At 40.1% G+C, this 16997-nt stretch overlaps 1 protein-coding gene across 6 annotated transcripts in view; it reads right to left on the minus strand.

The window, feature by feature from the left end:
- The window catches only part of atxn2 (ataxin 2), a 45353-nt gene that overhangs the window by 24192 nt on the left and 4164 nt on the right, over positions 1-16997 (minus strand). For all 6 annotated transcript variants that reach the window (XM_034090957.2, XM_034090955.2, XM_034090953.2 and 3 more), the window contains exons 2-9: positions 12435-12465; positions 12128-12187; positions 10235-10306; positions 6490-6640; positions 5662-5676; positions 3841-3965; positions 3560-3651; positions 3092-3280 (exon numbers count right to left, since the gene is read on the minus strand). In XM_034090957.2, coding sequence (XP_033946848.1) covers positions 3092-3280; positions 3560-3651; positions 3841-3965; positions 5662-5676; positions 6490-6640; positions 10235-10306; positions 12128-12187; positions 12435-12465 — 735 coding nt within the window. The remainder of the gene's footprint in view (positions 1-3091; positions 3281-3559; positions 3652-3840; positions 3966-5661; positions 5677-6489; positions 6641-10234; positions 10307-12127; positions 12188-12434; positions 12466-16997) is intronic.

The raw sequence follows: 16997 nt of genomic DNA on the forward strand, positions 1-16997 counted from the left end.
GAAGAGTCATTTATAAAGGATGTTCAAAAGATATGTTGGAAACATGTTTTTGAGAAAGTCGATCCAGATGATGCTCTTGATGTCTTTAATTTGTTATTTATGCAGGTGATTGATAAACATGCTCCACTTAGAAAACAGACTGTAAGGAACTTTAGAGCACCCTGGTTAAATGAGGAATTAAGGGATCTAATGAAACAAAGAGATGATGCAAAACATTTTAGCTCTTTCATCAAGTTATGAGTCAGATGGGCACATTTATAGAAGGTTAAGGAATTATGTTACAGCATTAAATAAAAATAAAAAACAGTTGTATTATGGAAATAAAATTAAAGAGATAAAGGATGACAAGAAAAAACTGTGGAGTTTAGTGAATGGCATGATTGGCCGTAAGCCGAAATCCACCTCAACATATCTTGAGGTGGATGGGACATTTTTGACAAAACCAGTACAAATTGCTAATCATCTGAATGATTATTTTCTTGATAAAGTAAAATATTTGAGGAGAAATATGAATCAAACTATAAATAGTAACTCCACATTTCTAATAAAGGATTTAATTATGAAAAATAAGAAGTGTACATTTAAAATAGAAAAAGTATGTAATGATTAACCACCAGGAGTGGATAATTTAGTTGGTTCATTTATTAGATATGTTGCTAATTTTGTTGCAGAGCCTATCTGTCATATTATAAATTTGAGTATTGATAAATGTATTTGCCCACAGGCATGGAAAATAGCAAAAATTATTCCACTCGCAAAAAATCCTGCTGGACCATTTTCTGGTACAAATAGCCGTCCAATAAGTTTATTACCAGCATTAGCAAAGATAATGGAGAGAATAATTTTCAATCAAATACAAAAATACTTTGAAGGTAACAAACTTAATACTGTGTATCAACATGCTTACAGACCTGGCCATTCCACATGCACCGCTTTAACACAAATGACAGATGACTGGAAGGGCGAACTAGATAATAGGAAGTTAGTGGGTGCAGTACTACTTGATTTTAGTTCTGCTTTTGATGTCATTGACCATTCTTTGTTATTACACAAGCTGGAACAATATGGTTTTAATTTTGAAACGCTGAGGTGGTTAGAAAGTTACCTGACAAATCGAAGTCAAACTGTTTTTTTTTTAATGGAAGTCTCTCAAAGATGAAAACAGTCACTTGTGGAGTACCTCAGGGTAGTTGGTTGGGACCACTTTTATTTTCTATTTTTACAAATGACCTACCATTAGTGTTAGAAAAAGCTACAATTGTAATGTATGCAAATGACTCAACAATATATTATGCAGTATCAACTACAAGAGAGTTGACAAATGTTATGAATAAAGATCTACGACTGATATCAGAGTGGGTCATAAATAATAAGTTGGTACTTAATGCGGGAAAAACAAAATAGTTATTAATAGGATCAAATCATCAGTTAAAAGGTGAACCAAAATTGCAACTACATTTAAACCATAATGAAATTGAACAACATTGCTAGGCAAAACACCTGGATTATAAATTATCTTGGTCTAAACAAATTGATAATGTTGTATGTAAAATGGGAAGGGGTGTGTCAATTGGAAAAAGAATTGGAAAATATTTGCCTATGGATGTCAGTAGACAAGATTTGGATGCTTTGGTTCTGTCGCAGCTTGATTATTTTTTGGTTATATGGTCTAGTGCTGCTGAAAAAGATTTAAACAAACTACAAGTAGCACAAAATAAGGCAGCACGATGTGTACTGCAGTGCTCCTACAGAACCAGAGTCACTGAAATGCTGGAGACACTGAAATGGTTAACTGTCAGACAGAGGTCAACTTATATTTTATTAAATGTTGTCAGAAATATTACAGTGACTCACAGATATATTATCACAAAGGTTTATAGCGCAATATGCACAACATAACTATCAAACACGACATACAATAGAAGGAAGGTTTGTATTACCCAAATCTAAATCAAATATGGGACAGAAAACAGTCATGTACACAGAGCCATGATCAGCTGGAACTCTTTACCGGTTCACATAATTCAGGAAAATTCTCAAGTACATTTCAAAAGGTTGCTAAAAAATATTTAAGTATTATAAAGTAAATTTGAACTGTGGCTATATATGCATATATTATTATGTACACTTATTTGTATTTACTTTTGTTTGGCCTTAGGATGGCGATAATTGGATGACCATTTTAGTTTCCACTTCATTTCACTGTAAATTGCATGAAATTATGAGCCGTTTTGTTTTGTTTTAATTTTGTTGTATGTATGTTTATGTATGTTTTGAGTGTGTGAGGACCCCAGGAAGAATAGCCAATGCTCATGCTAGTGCTAATGGGGATCCTAATAAAGACATCAGTTCTCATCAGCCAAGATGAGCATGTTTTTTTAATTACTAAGAAGTCATTTTTCTGGGTTTGCCTATGTGTACTTAGTGTATTTGCTGGAATAACTTAAGACTGCAGGCATTAGGTTTACACATGTAGGTACTATTCTTCGTGTTGCATGGCATGCAACTATAAATAAAATCTACGTACATAAAGTACAAATGTCCTTCACTTGTAAAGTCTTCATTAAGATATCAGGCCGTGGAAATAAACTCTGTACACAAGTGTGTAGGATTCTCTTTTTATTCCACAGGTACTATGTTTATTAAGATACTGTATAACTGCTCTATGATGAAAATTCATCTCTGATTTTATAGTCAATTTTAATGCATAACTATGCAGCGGTTTGTTAAAAAGGACAAGTAATATGATATTGAATGATTTACAACAATAAAACATGAATGATGTCTGCTCCAACACATCTACAGGCCATTAAGATTGCAAACAGACAAGGCCAGTGCTATAACTTTAAAGAATGCATATTTAATGATAATAATAATGACAATACAAATATATAGTATAAATTCACTTTTATTATATAAAGTATAAACTATGTTAATGTTGCAGTGTTGTGCTGAAGCATTTTAAAAAGGAGCTGGCATTGCATCATGAGCCAATTACAAACAAGAAGAACTAATAAAAATGAACAATCTGCAATTAAACCATTTTAATGTTGTATTGGCCCTTAAGTGTCTATGTGTGTCCTGGTCTCACCTGCTCAGTGTGTGGGTCTCCCGATCCCCTCTCATCACAGCAGTATACTTCTCCTCTTCAGAGCGCTCATCGTTCTCTAAGGCCACGCGGGCCTTGTATGTGGCGCTACCCTCGATCTCCTCGGCCAGCTGGGCAGCACGCGCCTCCCTTTTGAGGAACTCTTCCGAGTTGTCCCTCTCCAGGGGGACCCTGGGAAACAAGGACAGGTCAGACAAGGTCAGACAAGGTCAGCAGGCTGATGGAGGGACTTGGGGAGGACTGATATCATGTTTTACTTCTATCAGAAGATGTCATAGCAAGATTATGTTCAGACATTGTGACAATAAATTCAGAATTCATTATTTTATTACAAAATACAGTATAAGGAGTATGACATGTAGATGTCGTCGATACAGGAGAAGGCATGATATAGTACAGAATAAACAAAGTGATGCATACAGAGCAGAACACAAACATAGAAAGGCTTACGTGTATGTGGACAGGCTGCTGTCATATGTAGACAACACTCCATACTTCTCCTCGTTGTATTTAAACATGTCATTGGGGTCCCACCCATTTGACTGATATAGAGAGAGAAGCAGAAAAGAAAGATTTTCACTAGAGGTCTATTAACACATTATCAATGCTGTGGATCAGATGAGTTGTGTCCCTGTTAGAGACACAACTCATCATATGAGGGCCTGTATGGACTCTATGGAGTAACTTATACAGCATTAATGCATTTGTTGTGTCGGTGTCTGTTTTCTTACGACATCGGTGTCAAGAGACTCCAGGCTGTCAGAGTTGTGGGTCTCTCCTCCATCCCAGGGCTCTAGATCCTTCTCTTTATGCTCGCCATTGATCTTACCGCTCACTGCAGCATCTGTGAAGTTGTCTGCGGCACAGACAAAGAACGCATATTTCTGTACAGCGCACACACTCAAAAACACATCCGCATAAGCTCATGATGGTCACATCACATGGCTGCAATCTCACTGTTTATGCAGGAAAGCACTCATGCCTTAAGAGCTTCTTCTGCATGCTTTCAAGGCAAGGGTCTATTTGTGGGGAAGGAGTGTGGGTTCACCAGGCACACCCACTCTCAATAAAGGCATGGATCTAACTGAATTGGGAAATAGAATCTTTTCAAAAAATGCAAAGCTTTTGCTTGAGCTAGTCGTGGTAAAGCCAACTAGGATCAAATGTTCCGACTGAGCAAGAATTTGAAAACAGCCTTGTGAAAAAGGCAAAGAGCGAGTTCCCAATTAATGCATCGGCCTGTAAAAATATGTACTAATCAAACCACTAAGGTGCTAACATAATGGTAAAGCATTTTGTGAATAAAATGTAGGTTTGTCAAAATGTCTACAAGGCCAAGTTTGGGAGTGTGTGCAGTGTAAAATGCTATGAACATATAAAAAGATGTTCTAATTAAATAACGATATTGAAATGTTGAACTATGGACTGATTATCACAACTGACATTACTTTTTGTTATTACAGAAAATATGAAGTTCTAAAAAAAAAAAAAAAAAAAAACTACCGTTGGGTACTGAATTCCAGTTTCAAACGTGAACGGTACCGAATCATACATGGCTCAACCATAACCACGTACAGGCATGCTCAAAGAAAAGCAAATATCTGAAAGGAACTCTAATCCCATGTCAGCACCATATATACAGTCTATGGTCAGCACTAGCCTACACTCACATTCTCAGAACTGGCACTAATGGACTGCATGCATTAAGCACATCAGCCACCTGGAGTTACATAACTCAGCCATCCCAATTTATCCAACAATACTGTGCATCCATCAAAGCATTTAAAGTTCACTGAACAAGCCTGAGTTATATTAGTAAAGGTGGTTGATATGCTATATCCACACTGTCCATTAAGGGAATTGCACATTCAATAAGGAATATTTACAAATTAAACATAGTGAGGGGTAAGCAAACATGCATGTGGATGTTAGTCAGTCAAATGACCTCAGACTTCAGGGTTAAAATTAATTAAACATCCTTATATGGTTCATAAAATATAACTTCATTTGAGTTTCAATACAATGCTTAGAAGGTAAATTAGGGTTCTAATGTTCAACACATTTTCAATCTGTTGCTTTCAATGGAATCATGAATATATTTTCTCTTTTCCATTTAGATTTGATTTAATCTGAGCTCTGGTTCAGTAAGGTTCAATTAAAACGCTGCAGCAGAACCTCATGTTCATGAGTGACCATGGCTGCATATAGGCTTCATTAGAGCTATTTCCAAAAATATTAAATAATGATTAATTCAAATAAAACTAAACATCTAATTTTGAAACATAACTTTGACTGACAGCTGAGTCAGTATTAGTGTTAGTTCAAGTGGCAACTCTTCCACTGAAAGCAACATCCAGTCAAAAGATAACAAATGCTGAACAGATGGAGGAGGACTGACATGGATGAGGCTTTTTGATGTTTTTCTCAGGTATCGTGAAAGCGGTGATCCCCAAATGATATCATAAAATTGAATTTAAGAAGCAGCCACAAATCAGACCCCAAGAGATTCAAATTAGTTTGAGTGCATAGAGTAGAAAACAGTCATATATTACCTGTGTCAGAGGGGACTAGAGCATTGGAGAGGAGAGACAGACAGAGAGAGATGATAGTCAGAAGATGGACTGACAGACAGAATGACTGACAGGGGATCACAGTTTATCGTTTTAAAAAAACTCTAGAGTGGTTTTAGTCAGGCTGTGTCCTGTGTCATCACCTTAATTCATTTATTCAGATGAAACCTTCAAAATCAAAATAACATTTTAACAAAATAATACTACTAACATTGGCAGTGCTTTAGATGGCAAAACATTGTTCAATTTCCAGTCAGTACACAATTATTGAATTTAACAGGATTACTATTGTATTTAACAAGTGGCACCAGTGTAGTGCCATCTCCATGAATCATGTGGCGAAATCCTCACTATTTTTTTACCTGTTCATTTTGAGAAAATAAAACCATCCCACAAAGCCCATTATTGTAGAAGAATGATATGGGTCAAGATGAATTAGATGAAGAAGACTCATTAAGCTTTTATTGAGTGTCCTTGCTGCACCAGGGCAGGCCTTTGGAACAATCAATAGATCACGTTAGTCATCAATAACTGGCCACTCAGAGAGGACACACACAATTTAACTCATGGTAAAGCCACTGGGACTTCATCGTAGTGAATACAGTCTGAAGCTAATACAAATGTGGTCTGTATTCAATGATGGGCTTAAGCTCTGTTTATGTTTGTGTATGTGCAATGAATACTAGATATCAAACTCACCTACTCACGTTGTCTATGCACTATGGGTTTAAAGTATGTACAATAATATGTTTTCTAAGACTTCTATTCATGTGCCCAGATAATATGTATCACCCCATATGCCCTCAGTACCTTTCCTGGCAAAATTCAGGTCCACATCTTTGAAGGTCACCACTACGACATCTGAGGCCTTGAATATAATGCTCTCCACAATATCCTCTTTCCTGGGAGCTATGCTCGGCTCTGGGCTCTTTCTGTGGGCTGCATCTAGAACCAGGTCACACTGAGGGAGGAAGTTAGGTTAATTAGATTAAAGGGGAATCTGAATTACAGCAAAAGCATTATGTCATTCCAATCAGGCACCACATTAGCTGACTAGTATGAAAATAAGTTAAATTAGCAGTATTTTAATAAACAATTAATCTTTTAATTATGTAAAAATGCCAAACATTTTCTGGTTCTAGTTTCTTATAAACATATGTGTTGCTGTCTCTCTCCATCTTCTATAATTGTAAATTAAAGATATTTTCCTTTTGTTGCTTTTGTAGCAATTTGAAAAATGTGACCGCATATATAAAGAAAGTTAGATTGACAAGGAATTGAGTTCTGGTCATTCAATGGCATCCACATAAGTTTGGGGAGATTCTGACCTTCATTTTTTTCAACCAAAAGGAGTAAACAACTAGCAAATATAATACAATCCTGCAACCAAATTAGTTTGACTCATGGGTGGTGAAAATGTTAGCATGTTGGAAGATTCAGCTTGTATACACTGTGGTAATAAAAGCCAAATGTGATGCTTTGTTTCGGGTCTGAAAACGATGGGTTGTTTTTACCAGTGGAAGCACACAACATTTGATTCATTTTTGAATATCTTGCCAGCACTTTTCACATTTAGCCACAAGACCTTATAATAAAGCTGGGAGGTTTAACATACTTAGTCCACACGGAGACGAAAACTAAAACGAACCGAGATTGATATCAAAAAAGTATTCGGTCCACACGGAATCGGCACCAGAAATGTGTCCATCCACAGGAGACTGCTCGACCCGCTGGTAGTACACATGCCGGGCCTGTAGGTGGCGCTATACTTCCGCCACAAAATACACCAAAAGCAGCGAATAAGACCCCCCGAGCATGGTTGCCTGGTTGCCCTTCTGTTTATTCACCGCGATGGATTTAGCAACATGTAGTTCATGTAGTTCTCCATGTCCACTTGTTGCTGATCGTTGTGGTAGAGGAGCTGTAGATTTTGCACTAACATCTGTAGCATGGTCAGTAGCGTCAGGAGCACGAAAGCAACCCTGTGATCCGCCATTGTTGTTGTTGGCGAAACACATCAGCAATGACGCGGGTGGCGCGGGGGTGAGCAGCAGAGGTGGGGAGAGGCGGGGCTATGGCGTCATCGTTATCAGGAAATGATCGTATAGGGCGTACACACGGAGCCGTTTGGCCCCCCAGAACATTTCGTCCGCAGATCTACCCACCTTGGGACCCGTTATCGTTATCCGCGTTGGTCTTGTGTGGACAAACCGTCTATACCAGGGATCACCAACTACATTTGTCCAAGGGCCGAAATGTAACCAATAGACACTATCGCGGGCCAGCGATTTTGATATAGCCCAGAATTTTATAAATAGTATTCAGATTACTTTTGGAATACTTTCTTTTTCCATAACAGATGGGTATGTTTTGGTGCACAGGAGACACTTATTTTACTGTTTTCATGGCTTATCAAGAACTCAAACACAACATCTTGGTGTCATTCTGGACAGCTCTCTCATCTGCACCCCACATAAAAAACATCACCCGGACTGCATTCTTTGTACTGTCTTAAAACCTTTCCTTGGAATATGTTATGAATTGTAAGGTGTCCTTGGGTGCTTTGAAAGACGCCCCTAAATAGAATGAATTATCATTATTATTTATTATCTGAAACGATGCAATAACTTTTAAAACTTTTTCCAGTCACTTGCCCCATGCATTCAGCAACAGCAGGCCATTCACTTTGATTTCATCCCGTTATGAAATGTCATCATTTCGACAATATAGAAATGCTACATAAACGTTACCTTGCACATTTTATCTAACCATCTCCGTTTCTAACTTTCAATATATTTTAAAAGAGATCTCTCTCTCTCTCTCTCTCTCTCATCTGCGTGCGGGGGCGGGGCCTCACAGACACGCTGCATCTCTCTCTCGCTCACAGACATGCTGCAGCACTGTGCAGTGTGCACACAGTTCTGCCGGTAATGAATATTACATTTTGTGAGGAAACTTTTCCACCAATAATTCCAATAAGTATTCCAAAATGTATTCACTTCAGGTTTACGAAAGTAACTGTAATCAGATTACTCGTTTTTCAAATGTAACGCCAGCTGAATACAGTTAGCCTACTTGATTTTTGTATTCTGATTACGTAACGCCGTTATGTATTCCGTTACAACCCAACCCTGCTTCTAGGCTACTGTCCCGCAGCTCCAGCCTCTCTGTTGGACTCTGTCGCAGCGGGGCTACTGCTGTGGTGCGGAGCGCATTAACCAGACTCTTCACAACGAAGGATCACTTCTTCTTCAGGGGAGGGAAGGTTTCGCAGTACACAGTCAACTGTCCCGCAGCTGCTGCCTCTCTGTTGGACTCCGGTACTGCTGTTGGACTCCGGTACCTTACTCACGAGACGTTGTAAACAAAGAAATGGGTGGGGGGCGAACGCAGTAACCTCTCCGCCAACGCCACAGTCACCCCCGTCGTGCGGGCCGGATGAGAATGTCTGGCGGGCCGGATGTGGCCCGCAGGCCGCCAGTTGGTGGTCACTGGTCTATACGATAGAGAACTGTAGCAGATACAACCCGTTTCGTCTCCGTGTGGACGGAGCCTTAGTACCAACGCTGCTGTTTGGTGTGAAAATAGGGCATAATGGAGGTAATTGAAATCCCATCAAGAACTGAAGTTAGAGCCAAACCTCTGCAGAGTGAACAGCAGTGGTGTAGTGGTCGTTGGACGCGGGGGATCGCCGTCCCCCCACTTATTTGGAGCCTCCACTTTTTTGAAGCATGAGTTTTTTTTATAATCTAATAAATATAAAATCATTGCCAGTGTTATCAGTTGCAAGTGTGTATTTGTTGTAATAAGGACAAAAACATAATACATTTCAAGTAATTATAATAAAAACGTAGCTCAAGTATTTATGCAACTTGATTTGAAGCGTGTGTGTGTGTGAGGGGCAGCACCGTGTGTGTGTGTGTGTGTGTGTAGGGTGACCAGGTGTCCCGCTTTGTGCGGGACTGCACACACAGGATTTTTATAATTTGTCCCGCGTCCCACAAATTGAGACCATGTCCCGCATTTGAGTGACAGTCGCGCAGAAAGGCCGGCTCGGTTCGCTGACAGCCGGCACTGCCTTTTATTATTATATTTTTTAAACGGCATCATGGAAGTTGCGTTGAAAGGCGACAGAGGTCCACAGTGTACCCCCCCCCGTTGACAGTTCACGAGCGCGTCCATAGTGTCTCTTCCACCCCCGCCCACCCAGTAAAAAAATCCCCACTACACCAATGGTGAACAGGACAGAAAATGTCTACCATTACTCAGGTTAAGCTTCTCATTTGTGCAGAATGAAATGTTCCTCTCTGGGAAAGGATTGGAGAATACTTCAACTTAAAAAGGGAAGATGGTGGCCACACACTTCCACTCCATAAAAGGGAAGATGGATAGGGCGATCTTTACACAAGCCACCTCAGGGGTGAAGCTGCTATTGAGTGCTGGCTGGGCACTATCTTCCCAGTATAGTAACCTTAATCATTAGCAGTGCTACTAAGGAAATGACATATCTAGCTCCATTTAAGCACCTAGAAAGGACGCAGTGTTTGATCCTTACCTCTGGACCGTATGTTTTAAATACTCCTTCGTAAACTGCTCCATTTTTGACTTTCAGCTCACACTTGGTGCCCTGCAATAAATAGGCCTGGCATTATTCACTGTATGCGAAACACATTTATGTTCGTGCCAATGTCAATTTACACATTCAAAAACAAGTTGAGAAACCCATCTGCTGTGAGAAGACAAATGATTGATCAATCTCTGCTGTGTTTATGCAACCAGCTGTCTCTACAGTTTGCACAGGCTTTGTTTATAGCAGCGTAGACATTTTAAGAAAAGAGCATGTGGGGAAATACAGTATGCAGTACATAATGCTGTTGCAAATGTATTTAAAGTAGGCACAATACGGTTCAAACATTGTGTCTTTTGAAAAAATACATGCTCGACATACAGTGGGGCAAAAAAGTATTTAGTCAGCCACCAATTGTGCAAGTTCTCCCACTTAAAAATATGAGAGAGGCCTGTAATTTTCATCCTAGGTATACCTCAACTATGAGAGACAAAATGAGAAAAAAAAGAAATCCAGAAAATCACATGTGTCTGATTTATAAAGAATTTATTTGCAAATTATGGTGGAAAATAAGTATTTGGTCAATAACAAAAGTTCATCTCAATACTTTGTTATATACCCTTTGTTGGCAATGACAGAGGTCAAACGTTTTCTTTAAGTCTTCACAAGGTTTTCACACACTGTTGCTGGTATTTTGGCCCATTCCTCCATGCAGATCTCCTCTAGAGCAGTGATGTTTTGGGGCTGTCGCTGGGCAACACAGACTTTCAACTCCCTCCAAAGATTTTCTATGGGGTTGAGATCTGGAGACTGGCTAGGCCACTCCAGGACCTTGAAATGCTTCTTACGAAGCCACTCCTTCATTGCCCGGGCGGTGTGTTTGGGATCATTGTCATGCTGAAAGACCCAGCCAAGTTTCATCTTCAATGCCCTTGCTGATGGAAGGAGGTTGTCACTCAAAATCTCACGATACATGGCCCCATTCATTCTTTCCTTTACACGGATCAGTCGTCCTGGTCCCTTTGCAGAAAAACAGCCCAAAAGCATGATGTTTCCACCCCCATGTTTCACAGTAGGCATGGTGTTCTTTGGATGCAACTCAGCATTCTTTCTCCTCCAAACACGTCTAGTTGAGTTTTTACCAAAAAGTTCTATTTTGGTTTCATCTGACCATATGACATTCTACCAATCCTCTTCTGGATCATCTAAATGCTCTCTAGCAAACTTCAGACGGGCCTGGACATGTACTGGCTTAAGCAGGGGGACACGTCTGGCACTGCAGGATTTGAGTCCCTGGCGGCGTAGTGTGTTACTGATGGTAGCCTTTGTTCCCAGCTCTCTGCAGGTCATTGACTAGGTCCCCCCGTGTGGTTCTGGGATTTTTGCTCACCGTTCTTGTGATCATTTTGACCCCACGGGGTGAGATCTTGTGTGGAGCCCCAGATCGAGGGAGATTATCAGTGGTCTTGTATGTCTTCCATTTTCTAATAATTGCTCCCACAGTTCATTTCTTCACACCAAGCTGCTTACCTATTGCAGATTCAGTCTTCCCAGCCTGGTGCAGGTCTACAATTTTGTTTCTGGTGTCCTTTGACAGCTCTTTGGTCTTGGCCATAGTGGAGTTTGTAGGTGACCAAATACTTATTTTACCGAGGAATTTACCAATTCATTCATTCAAAATCCTACAATGTGATTTCCTGGATTATTCCCCCCATTCTGTCTCTCATAGTTGAAGTGTACCTAGGATGAAAATTACAGGCCTCTCATCTTTTTAAGTGGGAGAACTTGCACAATTGGTGGCTGACTAAATACTTTGTTGCCCCACTGTAACTGGAACATCATCTAAGAAAACTTAACATGACAGAAACAAAGCAAACATACCACCACTGAAGTCAAGACATGGACCATCCTCATGTTTGCATATACACCATTGAAAATGACCTAAAGGAAAAACAGTTAATTTTTGTTGTTCCCTATTTCTAAAGACAATTGTGCAAGATAGGCATATGTCACTTTTTTTCAATTCAATATGCGTAACAATAAACATATATCCTACCACTGAATTCATGCATTCTCTCAGGACCTTTATGTGCCATGTTTAAACTAAATTGCCTTAAATAGAAAACTGACACTGTATTCATGTGGCAGCTTTGTTCCACTGATTTATGAGAGTTAACCAGTTACTTACCGCAGCAGGGCCTTTACCACTGTGTCTTCCCCTGAAAGAAAAATGCCATTGTTGTCAAACTATTATCACTGAAGTTCCTGCTTTCATACTAAAACAAAGCACTCTTTAATGGGGACAACTGTAGACTGAATTGTAGAAATATTAAGAGGTGGAGGTATGAAGGTAGATATGGTGCAAAATGCGAGAGCGTGTAAAACCTGACTGCCCGTCCACACACAGGCATGAAAAAAATCTTGATGCTGGGCGTGTCTGAAGCTTGGCAATTTTTTGCGACCAACAACCAATCACATGAATCTCCCACCCCCGACATAAAAAGCAATAGCAATGTTAAAACGAAGTAAACTGGATATAAACTCCCCAAACAGGCGAAAACCTACCAGTTTCACCCACTGTCTCTGCCACCTCCCTCCATGCCTGGTTCCTCCGGTTTGTATCCCGGTAAATAGTTCTGGTCGTAAAGAACCGGGTGATTTGCTACCGTAATTTCTCGTTTGGAATATGAGGAAATGAACTGCGGTCTGGCTCTCCCAGCTTGCACGCGGTTTGATTGGCTAGCGCTTGTACTGGTGGGATTTGCATAAACGGGATTTGATTGGCTGATGCCAGCTTCGAAAGCATCGGGAGCATCAAAAGTTGAACATTGCTCAACTTTTGATGCTCACGATGCTTGGAAAGCCATGCTCCGCTCCCCACAATGCAGTTCGGCGAAGATTCAAAATCTTCTACGTCACCCCATTCAAGTGAATGGGCGAAGCTTTGAAAGATTTTTTTCATGCCCGTGTGTGGACGGGCCGTGATGTGAGCACTTGCAGAAAAAAAATCTGAGCTTGTGTGCATACATTTACACTTGTATAAAATATCCACGTAACTGTGAACCAAATATACACTTGTATAAAATATCCACGTAACTGTGAACCAAATATACACTTGTATAAAATATCCACGTAACTGTGAACCAAATTTGAAGTCACAGAAGAAAAAAAAAAGTTTTGTAGCTTGTAGAAAAAAAATGAACTTAGTGATGAAATGTTCACTTGTAGAAAAATACATATTTTTTAAATATATTTTCCATTACAACTGCAACTTGGTTATTACAACCTCTCAAATCAGTCTTTACAACTTGACGAATCTGCTCTGTGGCAGTATAAATCGACAAATCTGCGGTCTTGATTTGCTACACTTCTTGTGATAAATGTGTCGCAAAAGTAATTATCACCTGTAGATGTGGGGGAGGGAGGGGGGTTGGAACAAAGGGGCGGAGCTATCAGAACGACGAGGCTTGGGTCACTCACACAGCCACAGTCAGGTTGAACCGGATGACTGCGGGGCTAACGGTTCGTGTCGCTACCGCTGACATGGCGCATCAATCAACGGTACATTTTGCCCATTACTTGCCCAGTATTACGTTGAATATTATTATTGTGATTGAGGATTAAATCCGCTTTGAAGACCACCGTTTTATATCGTGCATTTTATCGGCAAAATAACGTCAGTTAGCCAGCTAACGCTAGCTAGAGTTTATGCTAGCTAAACAAGTAGTGGTTGTAGTCTGCAGCAGTAATTAATATAGTATAGCCAGGGTTGGGAGGGTTACTTTGTAAATGTAATCAGTTACTGATTACATGGCTCTGAAAGTAATCCGAATACAGTTACGTGTCTTAAAACGTAATCAGATTACTTTTGGATTACTTTCTTTTTCCATCACAGATGGGTATGTTTTGATGAACAGGAGAAACTGAACGTGTTTTTACTGTTTTAATAGCTTATCAAGAGCACAACTAAAACATAACATCTGAAACGATGCAACAACATAATACACTTTTTGAGAATTCAGCTTGGGATGTGAGGAGTGAGGGACACGGCTTAGAACGGGCGTGACGCCTTCTGTCCTGTCAGTGTTGGCAGGACATGAATTAAAATGTCGAACTCGGACTTCATTTTAAGGACATTTCGGCCAGGGGTGTAGAGCTATATTTGTTTAAGCACCGGATTGGCAAAACAGGATACTCTGTGCACCAGTCTGCCTTGACCTATGAATTAATGTCCGTGACACTCACAGTATCTGCTGCCCACAGCTGTGTTAATAGCCGCGTTCACACTGCGGTACTTTTCCCACAAAGGTTCATGCGAACTTAGTTCATGATCGCGTTCACACCAAAAAGAGCCGGTACTAAAAGTAGTTCATGCGAACCTTTTTACCCCCTCGAAAGTCCATGCTAGAAAGCAGGGACTTTCGAGCTGCTCTTTTTTGAGAAAAGAGCTATATTCCTGATTGGCTGGGCGAATTGCAAACCACGCCCCGTAAAACTCCCAAAAAGTGTTGTGAAGCCGCCATTTTATTATCCTCGCATTAGCATTAGCCCAGCGCAGAAACGCAGAGAGACTAACCTATGGCAACACAAAATAAAACATGGGAGCGGTGGAGATGAGGAGGTGTCGGCGTTCTGGCGATTTACTCGGAAGGCTTCAGTAGAAGCTGCTGGGACTCCCAGCAGCTTCTACTGAAGCCAGTCCCCAACTCCGGGGACTTCCGGCCGGGGACTTTGGGCGGCAGTATACGCCGTGAAGTGGGTTGCGGCCTGCCAGTAAACCCAAAGCAGAAGAAGAAGAAGTGACGTCAGCGGCTTCATTTGCCTAATCCACCCCCAGGAACTTTTTCTGGTGTGAACGCGATCTGTACTTAGTTCATGCGAACTAAAGAGTTCGCATGAACTAAGTTCGCATGAACCTTTGTGGGAAAAGTACCGCAGTGTGAACGCGGCTATAGAAGGAAAACCACCTTCACTTCATGAAATCTCTGCAGCACCAGGAGGCAGCGGGAGGGTTAACTCAGCCTCTGAGAAGCCGAGCGTGCAGTGCCTTTCACGCACCGCCTTCGCTGTGTTTACTTTCAGAATCATAAGGCTAAAGAGCGACCGCAGGCTGATGTGTTTTAACCACACACACTTCTACACATACACGACTTAAACGCAGACTATTGTTCCTCCATGTTTCGTTGTTATTGTTTCACTGAGCGGACCCGCCCCTTTTTTGGTCCATCTGCGGCGGTAAAAGTTTTTGTGCGCTGTGATGATTCGGCTGTACCTTTAGTAATGAATATTAAATGTTGTGAGGAAATCTTTCCACCAATAATTCCAATAAGTAATCCAAAATGTATTCACTTCAGGTTTACGAAAGTAACTGTAATCAGATTACTCGTTTTTCAAATGTAACGCGAGCTGAATACAGTTACTTGATTTTTGTATTCTGATTACGTAACGCCGTTACATGTATTCCGTTACAACCCAACCCTGAGTATAGCCTACTGCTTTGGCACTAACGGTTGATAACCGTTTATGAAAAATAAAACCAATTGAACTGTACTGAAATAATGACAAGTTTTATAATTGTCTTGGGCTCCTGCTGTGTTTTTAAAGCCTTTGTAAATTATCCATGCTATTTTCTATTTAGAACGAAGACTTCAGAATCTTAAAATCCCTTCACGTTTGTATGCAATTGTGTTAAATTCAACTCTGGAATCAAGCAAATATTAATATGTTTGCATGACATTAGTTATTTATATTTTGATATCACTTAATTATACGTTTAATACATTTAAGTCAAGCTAAGGTACATGTGATGGTAGCTAGTTAGTACTCTTACCTGTGATGCCTCCTCCAAACAGCATAATAACCAGACTGTATCATTAAAACTACAAGTACCAGTTCTAGATCCTAGACTTTAGACAAACAATTCAAAAGACAAAATGTATTTAAAGACCAATCTTTAATTGAATGTGCCTCTTAACCTGAGATATTGGTTATACAGTAATAGTATTGATAATCTAAAAAAACTGAGTAACTCAACAGTTAACTTTATATTTCTTATTGTCTAAAGCATTTATTATTTTCATTTTTCCCCTCTCATATTCAGTGTGGACGGATTGAGACAGCGTGGTGTCCAGAGGGCTGCAGAGACTTCAGGGAGAAACCTCCGTGTGATGGACGTCCTGTCTGTTGGTTTGGAGAGGACTGAGGGTCTTTCCTCTGTGAGGAGGACCAGGCCTGATGGAGAAACTGATACCATAGCTGATACCACCTGCACAGGCCTATGTCTGTCACGTTATTTGACTAAATGTGTTTACTTATACATTTAATAGGTTTACACCTTCTGTCCATATGTGCTTTTTATTTAAAACATGTTTGATTAACTTTTGGTTCACATTTCAATAAATTGTATTTGTACTCCTTTTGTCCATTATTCTTACTGAAAATGTTAGATTACACATTCACATCTGACTGAAGATTGGCCCCATTTATTTGTGATGTTGCAAACTCTGCGGTACAAGGCACAAGTAATGTGAAGCTCATAAAGCGAGGCAAATAGAAATAATCAGCTGATGGAGTGTAGATGTGGAAATAGATGCATCCCATCAGCTGACTGTGTTTTTCGCCACACTTTATAAGCCTGATGATAACCACCCCTTCTCTGAGGTGCAGGCAGCGTCAAACAAATTATGGTCCTGATAGACTACAAAAATATTCGGTGTACAGATCTTTGTTTTCACAATATAAGTAGTTTCTT

This window comes from Pseudochaenichthys georgianus, chromosome 9 (genome assembly GCF_902827115.2).
Source record: "Pseudochaenichthys georgianus chromosome 9, fPseGeo1.2, whole genome shotgun sequence".
NCBI lineage: Eukaryota > Metazoa > Chordata > Actinopteri > Perciformes > Channichthyidae > Pseudochaenichthys > Pseudochaenichthys georgianus.